At 34.7% G+C, this 18,601-nt stretch overlaps 2 protein-coding genes across 4 annotated transcripts in view; one reads left to right on the plus strand and one right to left on the minus strand.

The window, feature by feature from the left end:
* LOC126915287 (synaptotagmin 1) overlaps positions 1-9,155 on the plus strand; it is a 35,468-nt gene extending 26,313 nt beyond the window's left edge. For all 3 annotated transcript variants that reach the window (XM_050719847.1, XM_050719844.1, XM_050719846.1), the window contains exon 9: positions 158-9,155. In XM_050719847.1, the coding sequence (XP_050575804.1) occupies positions 158-352 (195 nt within the window). In that variant the 3' untranslated portion in view covers positions 353-9,155. The remainder of the gene's footprint in view (positions 1-157) is intronic.
* Positions 9,156-9,534: 379 nt separating this feature from the next.
* LOC126915291 (lipase member H) lies at positions 9,535-18,382 on the minus strand. Its single transcript, XM_050719851.1, has 7 exons — positions 17,969-18,382; positions 16,450-16,561; positions 14,158-14,306; positions 13,064-13,318; positions 11,358-11,549; positions 10,316-10,484; positions 9,535-9,977 (listed from the first exon to the last, which is right to left on the minus strand). Exons 1-7 carry the CDS (start codon positions 18,024-18,026, stop codon positions 9,863-9,865), a joined length of 1,050 nt encoding a protein of 349 aa, XP_050575808.1. The 5' UTR covers positions 18,027-18,382; the 3' UTR covers positions 9,535-9,862.
* Positions 18,383-18,601: the final 219 nt, after the last annotated feature.

The following is an 18,601-nucleotide window of genomic DNA, read 5'->3' on the forward strand; positions in this document are numbered from 1 at the left end:
ATAAATATTCCATTTATCATTGACCGATATTTCTATTTCTAATGGAATTTATGGCTTCTTGCCATATTTTTACGTTACGATTCGGAAGTTATGGCGAGAGAAAGAAAAAACATCCACTGTGAGAAGGCAATGCGCTAATGCGTGATTTCACGTTTAGAAAGTGCAATTGGTTGTCACGGTAGTCGACTACGATCGTATCGGCACATCAGAACCCATTGGGAAGGTCGTCTTGGGGTACAACGCGAGCGGAACAGAATTGAGACACTGGTCCGACATGTTGGCATCCCCGAGACGTCCTATCGCTCAATGGCACACGCTTAAGGACCCCGAAGATGGAGACAAGAAGGACTAAGAGATCGTTGAGAGATGTCCAGCATAAAGGTAATGCACACCAAATGGTTCTAAGCAGATGCGACAAATGTACAGAAGCATTATCTTGTTTCGTTTCGTTCCATTCCGTTTTTGCTTTCGCCCCCACCTGATAAATTCTATACATATATATGCGCATATGTATATGTAGAATAAAACGCATATACATACATATACATATATATGTATACGTACTTTTCAACGATATCCGTGGACGTTGTACCGTAACGAGAATGCAGGATTTTTTCTGAACAAAAGGAAGAAAGGAAAAGCTAGAAAGAGAGAGAAATGAAAGAGGTGCGGAGGGAAAGGAAATTGAAGGGAAAGAAGCGGGGATGCGACCATCTCCCCGATGTAATCGATCGACTTTATTCGAAGAAAAAAATAATCCGTGCACGAGGATAAAAGTGAAATATATAGATGTGAGAGAAAGACAGAGCGAAAGGGTGGGAGAGAGTGTGAGCGAGTAAAGTACGAAGAGAAAGAGAAAAAGAAATTACAAGAAACAAAGGAAATATACTTTAGTAGATATTAACGATCTATTATTAAAACTAAACAACAATAAAATACCACTAAGAGAGGTTTTAGTATTAAATAACAATATGTTCTCATGGAGTGTAGCGTCTTGTATATACGTATTATCTACCATTACCTTTTTCTGTAGATGTAACAATTGAACGATCTTCAAGTAAACGCGTCCTCTTCGAGGTATCTCGAGACGAAGCATTGAATACTTTTTGCAAAAGATGTCCTGACTTCCATATACGAACTCCGATCGATAGTCTGCAGAATATGTTTCCTTTCTCGTCATGTTTAATTGGTGGCAACGTTTCATAAGATGTTTATATAAGATATTAGATGCTGTTAATCTTATTAGATATTATATATTTATATATATAAACATATAAATGTATGCTATATATTCTATGTATATAGTATACGCGGAGATATATATAGACGTATAATGTGTATACGGTGTAAATTGTGTCTTGAATTGCGCGAGTTATAATAGCAGTACAATTTTATTTAAGGAAAATGTTGGCGATGCTTTGTATTTACCGATCGATAATACATGTTCGTGTAAAAGATTCGTACAATTACAGTTACGATTGCACTATAATCGATACGCGTAACTTTATGCGAAGTAAGATAATTTCATTATCGTTTGACCGTCGTTGCATTATTTGTTTCATACGAGTAACACGACCTTTTATATCTTTATTCCCTATATTTAATTAACAGTCGTTTCACTTTCGCATGGACCACGTAACTAACTAACCACGGAGACTACGATCGAATTAGTTTCGTGCAAAAAAGACAATGCTTTCGATCGTGATAGCTTCGTAAAGTAACGATCTTAGATTATACGCTCTCTGTACAGGGAACTCAGTCGATCGAAGCGAATCGGCAGATCGGCGGTAAATTCAAAAACTTCTTCCAATAAGAGAAACGAAACGTACATGCTTAAACACGGTCTCACTCGCAGCGATGTGCCACAGTAGTTCTTGTTGCAACAGCATCCTTCGATTATAATATACTCTTACTAGTATCGTTTCGTAATTTCCTTACTTTATGGGCAAAACTGTTATAGTCGATGGTTGCGAATGGCGATTCGTTAGCGAGTGAATTGGGTCAAAATTAAGGGGCGTTTCGATCGTTGAGTTCTTGAAATTGAATCTGCGCAATTGCCAGTGAAATCGAGCATAACGCGAAATAAATGGCATGTCTCGATCCGTATACGCTCGATTTCCCCTCGATTCCGCATATTCATCCCGAGTATACATACGCGTGTGCGTGAAACTGTAAACATATTGGTATATATACATATTATATATACATTTACCACGTGTTATATATGCAGATACTGTTATTGTTTTTCGATATGTAACGGGCCTACCGATTATATAACTTACGTTATCGTTCCGTTAAACTATTTCTCGGATAATAAATATAAGAGGCTGGAAGGAAGCTAAACAAAACAGAGTAGTGACGAGTCCACGGTGATCTCTATGTATCTTGGAAATTGGAAAAAAAGGAAAATAAAAAAGGAAACACGGTTCGAAGAGAAAAACACGTATATCCATGATACATACGTTTCAAACTAAATTTAACGAAATAATTACGAGGACGTCTCGAGATTTAACAAAGCATTATTATTATTATTATTATTATTATTATTATTATTATTATTATTATTATTATTATAAATATATATATATTTATATATATATATATATTATATACTATATGTACCCTTCGAGAAAAGATAAAATCAATTGTTAGAAAACTAACTTTATACAGTATTAACTGAGTTCGACTGCTATAAAAAAAAGGAAATTCATATATTTTATTGCATCGTTGACCTTGAAGCTTCGAATTTGACTGAATGAAAAGAAAGAAAACGGGTTGATAAATACAATAAACGTAGCGTTTTTTTGCGTGTGACACGTGTCCCGAGAACTAACGAAGAAAGAACGCGTTGTTAAAAGCCCACACGAGAGAAACTTTCCTCGATGAAAACGATAACTATTTCCGTCAGTCTAAATCGACAGCTATCTACATATAGTTTGTGACTTATAGTGAATGATGAAAAAAAAAGATACCCAAATGTAAACGGGCCTTAACGCTTTTTCGAGTTGTCCTTCCCCCCCACTACTCATCGCCGAAGATGCATAGAAAACTTTGTAAATATCACGCCATGAACATTTCAAAGACACTAATATTTGATAATCATATATAAGTCCATTCGAGTTATATTCTCATGATAGAAACTAGACGTCATTTGATTCTCAATATAATTCGATGTTTCTTTATTTCGTGTCCGTTCAACGTAGTACAGTGTACTCTACGATTCGCCTAATGACAGCAAGTAAAACAAAAAGATATTTGCACGCAAATCGAGCCGTATTAATCATGTAACGATATCATTACTAATAACGACATTAGTAATAACGTTAACTATACGTACATATATAAAAAAGAAAGAAGATAATGTATCGTGAGAAGAAGAATGTCAGGTGTATTTGAAGATTTCGTAAAGGTTATGATTCACATGATCGTTACGAAATCCTGCTTACATTACGCCTGTCCGAGTTCGAATACGAAACGTGTATAGAAAGAAACGAAAGAAGATGGATATCAAGGTAAAAATCTCGAAACAAAACACGGATTTTCCTCCGTACGTTTCCAAAATCTTACATGCTATTCCAGTGATATATCTACCTGCTATGTATCAGTTATATCATACAAACTATAATACGAAAAACCCAAACGAATTATCGATTGTTACCGATGACACCTAATAATATTAAGAATTGAGTTGGTGTTGCTTGGAATTTAACGTGAAAATATTCCGCTCTCGGCATTCAAATACCTAACCGCATTACATTTCGAGCAACACGAGCTTACCAAATACAGCAAATATCTATGAATCGAATTCACGAATAAACATACTTCTCTTGATTCGGTTAATCCTCTGTACGTTGCAAGATAAAAAGAGAACGAATAGAAACCTTTAATTAGAGACGCATATGCATAAATTCGCATTAAGGATAGATCCACTTCGAAGCCCGTGTTTGTTTATCGCATGTACTACTTGCGGAGAAGAACTTGATAATTTAGTCGTTGATTCATTTCTGACAATTAATTTCGGTTGAATGTAACGTTTATTATATTGAAGTAATTTTAGGATAATATTAACTTCATACGAAGAGAAACGAAACAAACATAACATTACCGTTTCGTGTGTTTAATTCATTTCTATCTCTGGGCCCTTTAAAGGGGTCGTTGAAGACTCGATGCCAGAATATGATTGCCGATCAGAATATCTAGTCCAGACAGCAAAGTACATAAAGTCATTCGAAATAACGACGCATAATACGTACACCTTTGCCGACAAAGTTGATCAATGTTCGATAAATGTATTATGCGTTGGCATAAAACTTGTATTTGGGTTAAAAACTGCATTTACTATCCGATGTGTCGAACGTGCGTATATCAAACACTGTTTTGAGCTGCTTTTATTTGCATGCTCATTATAATTTTTTTAAGCGACAAAAACGTGTCGAGCTTACATACAATCGTCATATAGATGATATCCGTGAAATGCTGGGAAAATATGTAAATTGCAAGAGTATTCTATCGATAGTTTATGGAATCGCGACTGTAATAGCGATTTTGATTATCTACAGATAGTTCGATAGTTCATGGCACCAGTAATACAGCGTTTCAGTCGGCAAAGTAGTACGCGTCGATTCATACATGCATCGGCGTAGAAAAAAAGACAGTCGTTAAATATACATAAAATCGATCATTGGAAATAACATAGGAAGTGTAGAATAGAGGTGTGTAAGTGTAGTCGTAACGTAGAGAGTGCAGATTCTTAGATTATATCATACCAATCTTCTGGATCCTGAAGTCGAAGTCTTTCTCTGAGATCGAGATCAGGATCCGGCATTCTTATCGCGCGCGAACAGCGCTTGACACACATGATCACTAAACACTTAACCAAAACTTGGTTCTATCATTTGTTCAGGACCAATTATCATAAACGATTATATCGTTAGCATGTTCGAGTCATGTTATTAATGCAGCATTGTACTTAAAAAAAGGAAAAACTTTAATGAGGAAATTAAGGAGGATTTACTGTAAAAAGAAAAAGAAAGAAAAAAAGAAAAAAGAGAGATAAGCGCCGCGAGCACCCGGCATCGATCGAGAAGCTACGACGAGCGCTGTATGTACAAGGAACGAATGTTGTCCGTTCTTTTTCTCAAGGTATATCCTATCGTTTTGTTTCGTCTAGCTTTTACATAAATGTTAAACGAAACGTCAGATCGAAAAGTCTCGACGGAATAATAACGCGGACAGTTGAGAGGAATGTTGAAATTATAAGTTCTATATAACGAAAATAACATTGAAATACAACGTTACTTTTTAACTCACTTCTTCGAAGTCATCGATATCTTTTTATTTACATATCCAACCGACCAGTGTACGATGTAAGGAATGGTAGCAAAAATCAGAGAACGTGACTGACAATGGGATTTTGAATACTTTTACGCAGACTCGCCATTTTTTACGTGAAGCTACCTCCTCTTTTTAATAAACGTTCATCTACTTCATCCGATCAAACTCATCATCGAGGTTGCAGTTGCACTAGAGAACACGTCCAGGAGGACCAACCCTGTGTTGAACTGAATCTTATTCATACTTAGCCGACTAATCGATAATTCAATGAAATAGTGATAATCCTGAGTAAGTTCGAACAGAAAGCATTGACAAGTGTAGAGTGAAATTGGCTGGAAATGTTCGGCTATTATCGAATCGAGTTACAGTTCGGGTCAGCGTATCGTAATCACGTGGAAACCTAGGAATGACAAAATCCGCAATAACGTGCACGCGAGCGACAAAGCAAACTTGCTGTAATTATCTTCCGAGGCGGAAATACCGTACCGTTTTATGACTATTATCGGTGCCACTACCAGTGTCCACGTAACGTCTAAATAGTGCCTTTCATTGCTTTCGAAATGATTTCCGTGTGTACCGCCACTGATGTATGACAATCGATCGATGTCGTCGTTCTCGACGTGACGTAAAAAAGCGATATGCTATATAAATACAATGAAGAAAACATGGAATACAATAGGGGAAACTAATCATCGAACGAGGCAGGAATATATCGGTAATATAATAGGTAAAAAAGTGGAACTATCGATTGGCACGATTATCGATAAATAATCATTAACATAATAGATTATGAGTAATCGAATGAAGTACTGAAATGAACGTGTCGATCGTGGTCGTGGTGCGACAAGTAAAAATAATATTACTATTGATACTAATAATAATTAATTTAAAGAAGAATAACACGCAACGCGTAGTGATTTAGTTGAGTAGATCGAGTGAACACACGACGATATAGAAAAATACGACGGAAAACATTCGAATCGATGAGAAGTGGCAATTGGTCTGAGCTGGCTCGTGATAGTGTACGTTAACAACGAGGTTAATGAACCGAACAGTGTTGAAAGTAACGATCGAAGGAATTCTATTTGACGTTATGCTAATTCATTGATTAATATTAATCCCTTAGTTTAAAGAGTAGTTAGAAAACAACAGATATGGTTAATTCATGAAGTTTCTATTTAATTCAATTGTTCTTTCTACGCTATACTTTAGAAGCGTACATTGACATTTTATTCGTTTTTCCTACGAAAGAGCAACACTATTTACGTATTTAATATCTTGTACGTTAAATATCTCTATTTAAAGAATTTTGCTTCAACTGATAGCTTTCTATTAAAGACAAAAAGTGGGTAGAAATATGATAATGGTATTTTACACTGAAAAGATTGATCAATTTATATTGATTGCATCGTCAAGGAACCTTTTTTCTAAAGAATATATATAATTTTAGAAAATTCAACACTGTGCTTAACGATTGGAACACGCTCGAAAGCATTTGGCGGAAATGGATCTACAGTGATACGCGAGCAAACAATACATGTGCCTAAGACCTCGATGCCTGTGCTTTTTTACCAAATGTATAACTACATTACGTAGTAATCATAAAACGGTACATTTAAAAGTTCCAAGTAATCGTTGAATTCCCTACTAATTATTTCTCAAGTATCTTATTTCTACCTTCGATCTTTCTGCGCTATTTGTTACAAATAAATCTACTCGTCTGTGTTTTTTTCTTTCACATTTCTTCTAGCTCTTAAGTACCTGTATCGCGATGATAAGTTTTATCTCAAGGATAAAGACATACTAGCAACCATCAACTATCATCATGTAGCACTCGCGATTTATCGAAATCACGTATAATCGAAGATCGCTCATTTTCTTCGTATTATTCATAAAAGACGATCAATCGAAAGTTCTTAAACAATACAAACCGCGCCAGTCTTTCGAGCATGGTCATTTCCGAGCAGTTTTAAGAATATAAGGCGATGTGCTCTTCAAATCCTTCGAAATTCCCGCGCAATGGCGGGTCCGATCAACAAACGTACCGATTGTCATGTTAGCAGTATAAGGATTGTCCAAGAGACGTAAATAGATGTGTACGTCGGTCCAAATGGCACGTAGCGCACGAAAGAAACAATGATGTAAATAAAGAGAGAGAAGAAACAAAAAAATACAATGAATCTTTGTAAAGCCTTAATTTAGTCTGATAGTAAAATACTGATTTACCTTTTACTTTCGTCTTTTATATTTATTTCTTCGCGAGTAGAACGATGCCACAGCAGAATATAATTAACACGTAGAATTAAAAAAAGACTCCTTAGATGTTCTTAAATTCCTCTTTGGATAATGCATGAATTGCTCAGTTTTCAAACTTTTCCCTTCACCGTGATTCGTCACTAAAACCAAAAAAACAAAAAAAGAAAAAGAAGAAAAAAAAAAGTAGATTTATTTAGTAACAATGATATGAGTTTCCTTAAACCCTTTTGAGACGGTTTTCAGAAACATAGTCAGTAGATAGAGAATTACATTTTAGCGGTAGTTACAGAAAATTACTTTCTATATAGTCGTAATGTTTTCCATTCAACAATATCAATCGACGTCAACGAAGAATAATTCATTAAACTATGTATTATCGCAGGATTCGAAGTTTCTCGTGTAACATAATATTCGTATTCGAGTGAGAGAGATATCCCGAAACAAGGAGAGAAGGACATAAAGAGTGTACAAACGGCGCAAAATTTATCGCTTTCCAAAGACTTGAACTTCGAATCTCAGTTGAATTGCTTCGCGCCTTGTAAATGAATCATGCTATACAATAAAATTGTATTTATAACGCGTATGAATTACTCCTTGACAATTTACACGGAACCCGAAATGGATGATAAAAATTCTTACATAGACGTTACCGTCGCGAAAGGGTCCAAATGAGAATAAACTAAACAAGAAATAACTTCAATGAAAACAATAATGGAACGTACCAAAGCAATCGACAACGATAAAACGAACATACTGATACCAAACACACTAACGCTAAAGATAGCTACTAGTACTAACGCAAGAAACCAAAAAAATAAATAAATAATAAATATAAAAAATAAAATAAGAGGATAGAAAGCAACAAAAATATTAAGAAAATGTGAAACGCACAGCTCGTTGAAGTTGTTGAAGCATCGTTCTGGCTCCCGGAAGAAAAAGACTCCGCGCTAGAAATTGATTTCTGTTTTGTCATATACCCATCGAACAACCGAAACTGTCCATTTTTTATCGTAGATCCTACGTTGTCCACTGTAAGAGGTGTAGAGAATTTATTCTTAACTCTATAATCTATACAGATAAAGATCTATATATAAAAAAAATATATATATACATGAAATTTAAAGTCCTACGTTTTGGGACGATGCCCGTGAGAACGAATTAAATATCGACAATAGATCGTGATCGATCTTTTACTCTCGATCAAACCCGAGCATCGGTCCCGCCGAAAGAACGAGAGTGAGAGAGAGAGAGAGAGAGAGAGAGCGGGAGAGAAAGAGAGCGAAGAAGAGCGAAATGTGAAGCAGACGAAGGGACACGGTTCCCTTTACACCGCATTCGAGCCAATCTGAAAAAAGCAAACGAAGCCCTGAATGCCTCGAAAGCTTGAAACGTGGATGTATTAACAACTTGTAATCATTCCATTGCATATTATACATAATTAAGGTTTAGCGCGACAGTGTACTGTAAATCCATAGACGTTATTATTATTATTATATATATATATATAAATATATATATATATATATCGTAATTATTATGTAATAAATATTGTTGTTAACATAAAATTCGTAATGATCGATCGTTCTCTTTTTCCCGAATATCATTTCGATATACTACACGTATTTTCATAGGTTTCGCGTAGGAACCACGATACTTACAAAATCGTACGCCAATATGTTAAGGAGATATAGCAATTTTTGTTTTCAATAACTCATTTCAAGACTATTTTTTCCTTCCGTTTTAAGTTTAATATTTATTTTATCCTGATTAGACACCAATATCATTATAAAGGATAGCTTCGCTCTCAATTCGTCCATTTCGTTAATATAATAATTTGTCTATTTCTAATTATAATTTACATTCATATTCATCACAGATAGAAAAACGATGAGCCGTGACGATAAAGAATAGATTTAAGTATATTATAATTACGTATATTATAATAACGAAAACCGAGGATCGTACGATCATTAAACGCCGAACGATTCCATAAAAATTGACAGAATCGGAAAAAGCGATAATTCTTGGAACGCCATAACAATAGAATCCAGTGGCATAAATACATTAATCGGTAAACTAGCAATAGTATGCGGCGGTTGATGGTAGGTTACGTAGCACAATAGTTTATTACGTAAAAACTAATTAAAAAATATACAAGAAAACAACAGAGGCAAACATAACACAGCATACAATACATACAACTAATAACCGCGTATACTATAATTATTCTATAATTATTCTATAATTATGTTGATTAACTGCTTCAGTAAGCTTAGTACTGGCGGGAGGACGATCGTTTCCGATTTGTCGTTCGTTGGCTTTTTACGGGAAGGCCGCGGGCGTATGGTTTGTGTGCGTTTGTTGAGAGATAGTAGATGCCTCGTGCTCTGTAACATTTCAAATCAACGTTCTTTTTTTCAGTTTTTTACTCTTTCTTTAATCTTCCTTGGAATTGTTCTATTCTTTCTTGGATATTTATATTTATCGTACATCGATCAAAAATATTTTAAAAGCCTATGGCCATTTATTCAATAACTTTGTATAAATTGCGGGCTGTAATCTTCTGTTTCTGTGCAAACAGTGTTTGCAATTTTATATATTACGAATTACTATTATTATCGTATTATTAATAAGCTATTGGTAATTGTGCAAAAGTGCAGTTATAGGTACAACTTTTATAACTCTTTGAAAATTAATCATTTTTGTTTTAATTAAAAATACTTACGTATGTGGGGCGTCTTCTCCCATGAGTATGTGCTCTTCGAGTTTCGGATTGCACCAGCCGATCAGGTAGGAAAAGAGATTTCCACACGGCGCTGCCCAGAATCCTACTTTCGTCGTGATTGATTCTATGTAATAAGGCGTCACTTTTGTGTGGTCGCACGACAACGTCTCTGCGGACGAAACATTTCACTGATTTCATTCACAGTCGACCATCCGTCCCGTAGAACGTTTTCTCTAATGATAAGGTCACTCTATGAGGAGTCATAATTACGTATTTTCACAAGTTCAAAGGATAATGATCTCCTTCTCCATTCCGTATACCAATCCATAGCATTTAATGAGACTCGATTTAAAATTAAAATTTCAAGACAAAGAAATGATTATAAATTAACGATAAGAAAAACGAATTACCATACTTACGGTTTCATCGAACTTCTTAATAAATAAAGCTATAAATTATAAAATGTACAAGATATATTCTTTTAACTATACGTATTTCTATATTCTAAAAGGTTCGTGCCTTTAAAAAGAATATTTCGAAATTCACTGTTTGTCCAAATTTTACACAAATAGAGCAATCTAAATTTCAATAAAAATAGAAATTTCGAAAATATCTAATACGCATAAATGTAGCAACTTGGACAATTCAATTTAATTCCTGACTAAACTTAGACTGAAGAAACAAAATCTTAATATTCTTTTAATTTCTAATATCTTCCATAATTGTCACAACGTTCAACAAAATTCCTTGCATTAAGAAAGTTCGTAATAACAACTCGTTTTATAAAAAGTCAAATTATATACTTTCAAGAGAACTGAAACTAGACGAAGCTGTCATTCGTTTCTGGTTTAACGCCAACACGATCGTTTCTCCTCAATTTACTTTCTTTAATGCCTCTCTGAATGCTTCATAAACAACATGCAACCGATCATTTTGCTATTTAACAAATAACAGCCAACAGCTAACACAATACACGCAATTCTCAAAAGGTCTGAATCTCTCTTGCTCGTTGAGATAAGTGAAAATGGGTCATATTACTTACGGAGCAAGGAAGTCGTCGCGCATCCGGGCTGACTGGAACCTCCGTTCACATAGAAATCTGCGTGCCCGGTCGGTCCCCATTGACCCAAAATCCCGGCACCAGTGTGGATCACATCGACGAAATGCGCGTCCGTTTCGTCTAAATCCATCGACCGGTTTCCATTCATGTAGAAAAATATCGTTGGATCGAGTCCTAATCGAGAAAAAAAGCCAACATGGAAATTCATTCGCGTTAGAGAGCGATTTTTCATTTTCATGGTAGGCCAACCTACTTTACTATTTTTGGAAGATCGTCGTAAATAATTTAGCTACTTAAGGAGAGAAAAAAAATATCGATTAATCCAGAATAAGATTAGTTTGTGGGATATCCATGGATGTAGAGGGTATTTAAAAAACAGGGGTATGTGAAAAAAGACAAGAGGATATTCATAAGCTGTGATTCTAAATATCTAGACAATGAAGAAGATTCGTGTAAGTACATATAAATTAAATTAAATTAGAAATTACATACTGTATCCGTGTATTTATATCGTTTAAGATTTATTTGTTAAAAATTAGTTTAAATTTATCTTGATTACTTTTTTACATAATTTTAGTCCTGACTTAGCAAAACACAATGAAAAAGCTAATTAATTTAGATATGGATACAATATGAAAAGATTAAACAAATTCACTTATATCTTTCACGTTCCATTTAATTTTTCCTATTTAAATCGAGTGGTAGATTTAACACCAACATTGAATCATCTCAAAAAATATATATCTTTCAATATATAATTTATGCTAGAACAAACTGGTGCTATGACAAATAAAAATCTACGATATATATATTGTTACGTCGGGTGACACTCTACCTAGATCAGGCCACACATCGCGGACAAGATGGCAACCAGATGTCCGCACATCCTTATTGCGTACCCTCAATAGTCTTAAGGACCTATCATGAATCTCAGGAATTTTTTAGCCAAGGTTCTTCAGACCGAACAAACATTTCTTTACTGAATCGTTTCTAAAGCTTATTATTTACTACGCGAAGACACGGAAAAGTTAGTTTTTCTCACGTATGATACTTCACACTAGCAACCTTCTATCGAAGGCGGCCAAGACCCTTCCTAGTCCACCAACCTTCTTTTATCGAATCAGAATCATGTCTACTACCCTCACTTTCCTAACCAAAATTGTCATCAATAAATCCGATGGTCCCTTGCGTTAGACACACCCATCACTAGCTTTCCTCCGACACAGCATCGTCACTTTATTTTATTTATTCTTCATCGTTAGAATAGTCAACATGTCATTACCGGATTTCTACCCTTAAATCAATCACTTACTTAACTTATACATACGCATCAGTGTAATTATCTTCTATACAAAGTTGTTGGAATAAACATTAATTTATACCTTAATTCAGTGTAAACTCAATTGAACCACCCCTATTATCGTAACAGAAATCAGGGGATCGATCAGTTCGTGGCGTCGATTATCTAATCGGAACGGGAATTTACGTCTCCCGTTGACGTGCTTTCTCGCGATCGTGTCTCTCCGCGAATGGTTGAATAAACATGTATAGGACCAAATTTGCCTTATTATTAGAGTTTACCTTAGCATACGTCACTATATTAAGGTTCTAACAGAATTTCGTTAACCTGATCGTTAATGAGAGCGAAAAGAAAAGATGCGATTAAATAATAAAATTACACACATTACCTGTAATCCTTCCAAGCTTGTCATCGGGCAAATAATTCGCAATCAGACCAGCTATATGCGCACCCACGCTGTATCCGAGCACGTGTATATTCTCCACCCTCGTTCCACGAGGATGATCCCTCAAGTACCTTACCAATTGAGCAATACATCGTGAACAGAAATCTGGACCCCATTGTATTTGCGACAGACAAGGCTCGCGCACCAACGAACCGTAATCGACGATTATAATATTGTAATCGCCTCGCGTGAAATATGCTGAAATCGAAAGTTTCATACATCGAGACCATCGCGCACTGCACAGCCCACGCTACTTGTTCGAATCTTTTAATTTTCATCGACCAAAAACTGCGAGCTAACAGGCAATTGGTTTTTATTTCTTTGAAACGATATACAGTTACTGAAAAATTATTTTCCATTATCGTATAAATGTTACTTTTTTTATGTTATATAGATATACATATACGTCTATTCGAGGCGATATAGCTTATAATTTTTCTGGATTCAGTTATAAAAATCACTGAAAAGCAAAATTTTCCATACATTTTACTCTCGTTTATGATTGTAAGTTATTATCAAACATAAATTATTACTTTTACAACATCGAATGAATCGAACGATACTTCATAAGAAAGGTAATTTTCCATTAAATTCCTTTTTTATCGTCACAGAAGAGTTAGACAAAACCAATTGCAACATTTACGATGTTTTAAATTGTGGATCAATCAGAGTATGAAAGTTACTGACATATAACGTGAGTCGCTATTTTTCTCGTACCAAGTAAAATTTTACAACTTTTCGAATAGTCGAGAAATGCGATAAAAACTTTCACACTCTCTCGCAGAAACTCTCATCACCGAAATTGGTCACTTTCGTGTGAAATACATATTCAATAAATCGTTTATTACGTTATTATTCTAAAATGTAAGGAAATTGTGTAAAATTTTTAAACAATAAAAATGTAATTGCGTTACTATCAAAACCTAATCGTACGATTCTTAAATTTCTCTAAAAGACAGATTTAGTAAAATTAAACTATGTTAAGAATAATACGAAATGATAAACTGAACTAAGTTATAATATTCTTCAAACGTTACCTCTTCGAAGATCCGGGCTGGGTATTAAATTCCTCCCTCCACCAAAACCGTGGATAATAATTTTCGTGGGATGTGACTTATTGAATTTGGAGTACTGAAGTGCCTCGAACCTTTGTACGTTAATGCGTAGAGGCTTCTTTTGTGTTTCTCTGAAAAATGGCAGTTCCAAGAAAGTTACATTCACCTATTCAACGATCTTCCTAAGAAAGTAAAGAAATGCGTGCGCATTGAATAAAACAAGAGAAAAGTCAGTTTCTAAAGCAAAATGATATATCAACGCTAAATATAATAAAGTATAATATCTTAGACTTTAACATAATTATAATATGTTTATTATTGCAGTATTCTTGGTAATTATACATATACTAAATATAGATACTTTTTTAAAATAACTACTTGTTAAGTTTCATCAAATATCAAGTATTAAATAAATATTAGATAGTCGTACGTTATATTGTATATGAATCTACGAAGCGAATGTCAACGACCTTATAATCTCGAATGGAGTTTCACTCGCGTTACGATATTTCTTTTATCGAATCCTATTCCTTTGACTTTAATAATATTCGTACATTACTAGACACGTCTTTATGAACGCGTTAGTCACTCCTTCATGATAATTATGTTACGGGCATTTATGCACTCATGTTCTTCTGAACACAACCAAGGAAATGCCTAAGTATTATAACGAGTAGTATACTTTAGATATTTTCTATATTTTAGCATTTTATACACATTCTGTCTATATTTGCATCTTCAAATTTCTCATAAATGTAGAAAAATGTACAATCTGATACTATAATCTCTCGAATTTTTAATAAATATCGTTTCTAGAAACGAAGCAAATCTAATACCTCGCTTAGGAACCAATACAAACGAAAGTGAATAATCTTAATTTTTAAAATATACGCTGTAACGAATCAACGTAAGTATTCGATTTTCGCTATTAAGCAAGATAGCGTGGTACAGAAAAGAACAATCTAATCGACGCGACAAAAAAGGAAAATGTGAATGAGTAAAAGCACTTAGAACGTGCCAAGACACTGTTAGTTACCGGAGAAAGGTGAACTTTGAAACGAGGCCACACTTTCAGCTCGAGACGGAGTGATCGTGATCTTGAAATCGAGAGTCGTATGTCCACGTTCTTCCTTACGGGCAACATTCAGGTTCGAGGTGAACATTCTCGAACGTCGAACGAAAGTAAGTTGAGGAACCGCGAAGCGTTCAGCTGACGCAAAAGTAAATGGGAAATTTCACCGAAAGTTAGAACGGCTAGTGTCGCAAAGCGTAATTTTTTCGTCATCTCGTTGAAACGAGATCGAATTTCGAGGCGGTAGCGGAAAACGCGATACAAAATAAAACCGGCGATAATAGAAAGTTACAATTTCTTCATCTAGAGTTTCCTGAAGCGCTCAGCGTATTATTCGTATAGCCAAGACAAATAATATGGTACGACGATAGTTATATAGGATGTTACAGAGAAGCGTTATTTTTAACAAACAATTTTAACAGATCGTTTGCTACATTGACTTTCGAGAAATAAATTCTGTACGATTTTAGATATTGCAGTTTTAGAGTATAGTTTTAGAGTATGGTTTTAGATCATGGTTTCAATCGTTAAGTAGCTGAAATTGAATGGTTTAACTCGTGTTATCCATCATGGTTATTATCATTTAGTTAACGCTAAGGAATTACGACAGTTTGATGAATGATTTATTTCAACGAATTAAAAGAAGTAGCATTTCTTATATCGCTAATTGTAAGGATTTTAAAATAAAGTACTAGTTTATGTAAGAAGACACTTGCTAAATAAAAACATATTTAAATCGTTTATTATAATAAAATTTGTAATAACGCTTCAAATAGGAAGTCATTTATTTAACACATTTCTATTTATTTCATTTAAAACAACTATTCTTCCTTTACAATTTTTCACGTAATCATCTTGAAGTACTTCTTATAAGGTGTACCGTTTTATGCTTTCCTTATAATTATTTAATAAGCTTGACAAATTCACAAGAAACTGAATGTTCGCAAAACTTCTCATTACTAAATCAGAAAATATATAAAATATGATGAACAAGAAAGTATACTACACGGAAGGAAATTCGAATAATGTACATACATAATTGATGTGTATATATAATGTATGTGTAACGTGTATATACAATTGTGTTTATATAACTCAATTTATATAATTTATTAATATTATATATATATAAGTTAGAGTAAAATAATTTACCGTTATTTTCGTTTACATAATTTAATTAAATTAATTTAAAACAACCTTACCTTGTGTACAAATAAAATCCTATCTGTGGATGTGGGCATTCAAAGGGTGGTTTCGCACAGGATGTACTGTTAAACAGATCCTTGAACGTTTTTGTCTCCGCACTCACATAATCTAAGAACGAAATCGACGTATATTACCGATCTGCATACCGATTATACCTATTTAATTTCCTCGATCCCGATTTCACATAAATCATTTTTCTACGGCTGGTTAACTGCCGATTGTCCAAGATCAATCATTTATAAATATAGCTTTCGCAGAAAAAACCATTCGACCGTTCTAAGAAACCAGAGAAACAGGTAAAGGCCGATTGTTTCGCTGTATCGCTTTTATTAACTTTTTGTTGCTCTTCTTTCGTTAAATGCATTCTTGCGGCAATAATATGAAAATGTAGGTAAGCATTTAATTAACGATGACAAGTAAAATAGCATTGACATAATTCTCTTTAAGGTTGTAAAAAGCGACCTTTGATTTCTGATCTACTCGTTAACGTCTAAATAATCGAATACTGCAAAATTTTTTATAACGATAGCTTTAGTGATTATTGACGATTCTTGACATTACTGGTAAATCAATAAAATCGTTTAGTTGTAGATTATAAATAAAAGTAATAAATTTGTAGGCACTATGTTTAATATTTTTTAGTCATTTATCTTCGGTTTGTTAATTATTCACAAATTTTATCATACAAACAGTTTCACTTTTTACTTAACATTTTAACGTGGAAATTTAGAATGTACTATATTAATAAGTAACTATGTTGCTAATTATTCGCATTACGTTTAAACGTCACATTTCTTTGAACTTTTTACAATGAAACATGTAATAAGATATTTTTCTAGGCAACAAATATTTTCGTCAAAAATTGTTTCTGTCAGAAGTCTTCTAACAATCGTAATATTAAATCAATTAATTATTCATCAATATGCACTGCCTTATACTAATATATAATACGAATTGAATGCGGTTCATAGCTTCTCTAATTATTTTATTATAAATCACATCGTACACGTATGTCATAAAATCTAAAACACTAAATGAAAATGAAAGCACACTAAATTTGCTACAATTCTTCAAGAAACGTAACAAATAGATATCTTAATATTTGTGACTGGCAACATACATATTTCCTTAATTTCCAATTATTTCATAAAATTACTCTGTCCTATTCGGAAGCTACCTCTACAAGCCCATTACTACACCAAAACACCGCCAACACCAGACCCAATTTCCTTAATGCCACCAAATTTTACTCGAGTACACTTTAGAAATCACGCACTAAATATCAAAACAGGATATAGTTTCTCTCAGATGACGGACGAGTCATAAGTCGTCCCTCCAACGCCATTCGAACACCAACGCGACAATTTCCAACTCGCAACTTCCAAAGTTCCAAGATTAAGTTAAATCGACTGTTATATTTTCTCGTGGTTTGCGCGAAACTTCGATTTTTGGCTCGGATTTTGAGCGTGAAAAGGGGACCGGCAGTCGATAATCGAGCGTCGACAAACTACTTACGATACTGCAGCGCAGCAAAGAGGACGAACATGAGATATCTCAAGACACTGACCGCCATCTCCCGCGCTCGCGTGGTTTGTGATATAACATTCAGACACGCGGTGGTGAAAAATCAGTAAAAGTGCTTCCCGCCGCTTCTCTCGACCGATTGCAACATGCAAAGTCACCGTAGGGATACAGAGGATCCCCGGGGGGGACTTTAGAAAGTCGCCAGCTGCTTCACGCGTTCAATAGCTTCTCTCTGCGATTTTACGCACGCCAGTGCACGTATGCACGATGCATCGCGAAATGTGCACGTTGTTAGGTAGAATATTGATGCTTCGATAGAGTTAGTACCGCCCAGGGTGTTGCATCTTCGACGGATGTTCGTGGCGAGCCTCGATTTCCGGGAAAGCATATACATACCACGGCCAATTATAGTGGATTCGTTCATTCGTGTGCAATTAAGCCATTATTCGCGGACAGATTTCGCGTGCCATCCCCTTACAGATTATACTCGCTTAGAATAAATCCTCACTTTTGGGCCAAAAATTCCCACTGGTTCCCAAGAAATTCCGTCTCAAAATCTTTGAGCCCTGAACAGTCTTGTGTTTCTATTAATTAATTATAACTTAATAATGTAATTATAATTCA

Source organism: Bombus affinis, chromosome 4 (assembly GCF_024516045.1).
Source record: "Bombus affinis isolate iyBomAffi1 chromosome 4, iyBomAffi1.2, whole genome shotgun sequence".
Taxonomy (NCBI): Eukaryota; Metazoa; Arthropoda; class Insecta; order Hymenoptera; family Apidae; genus Bombus; species Bombus affinis.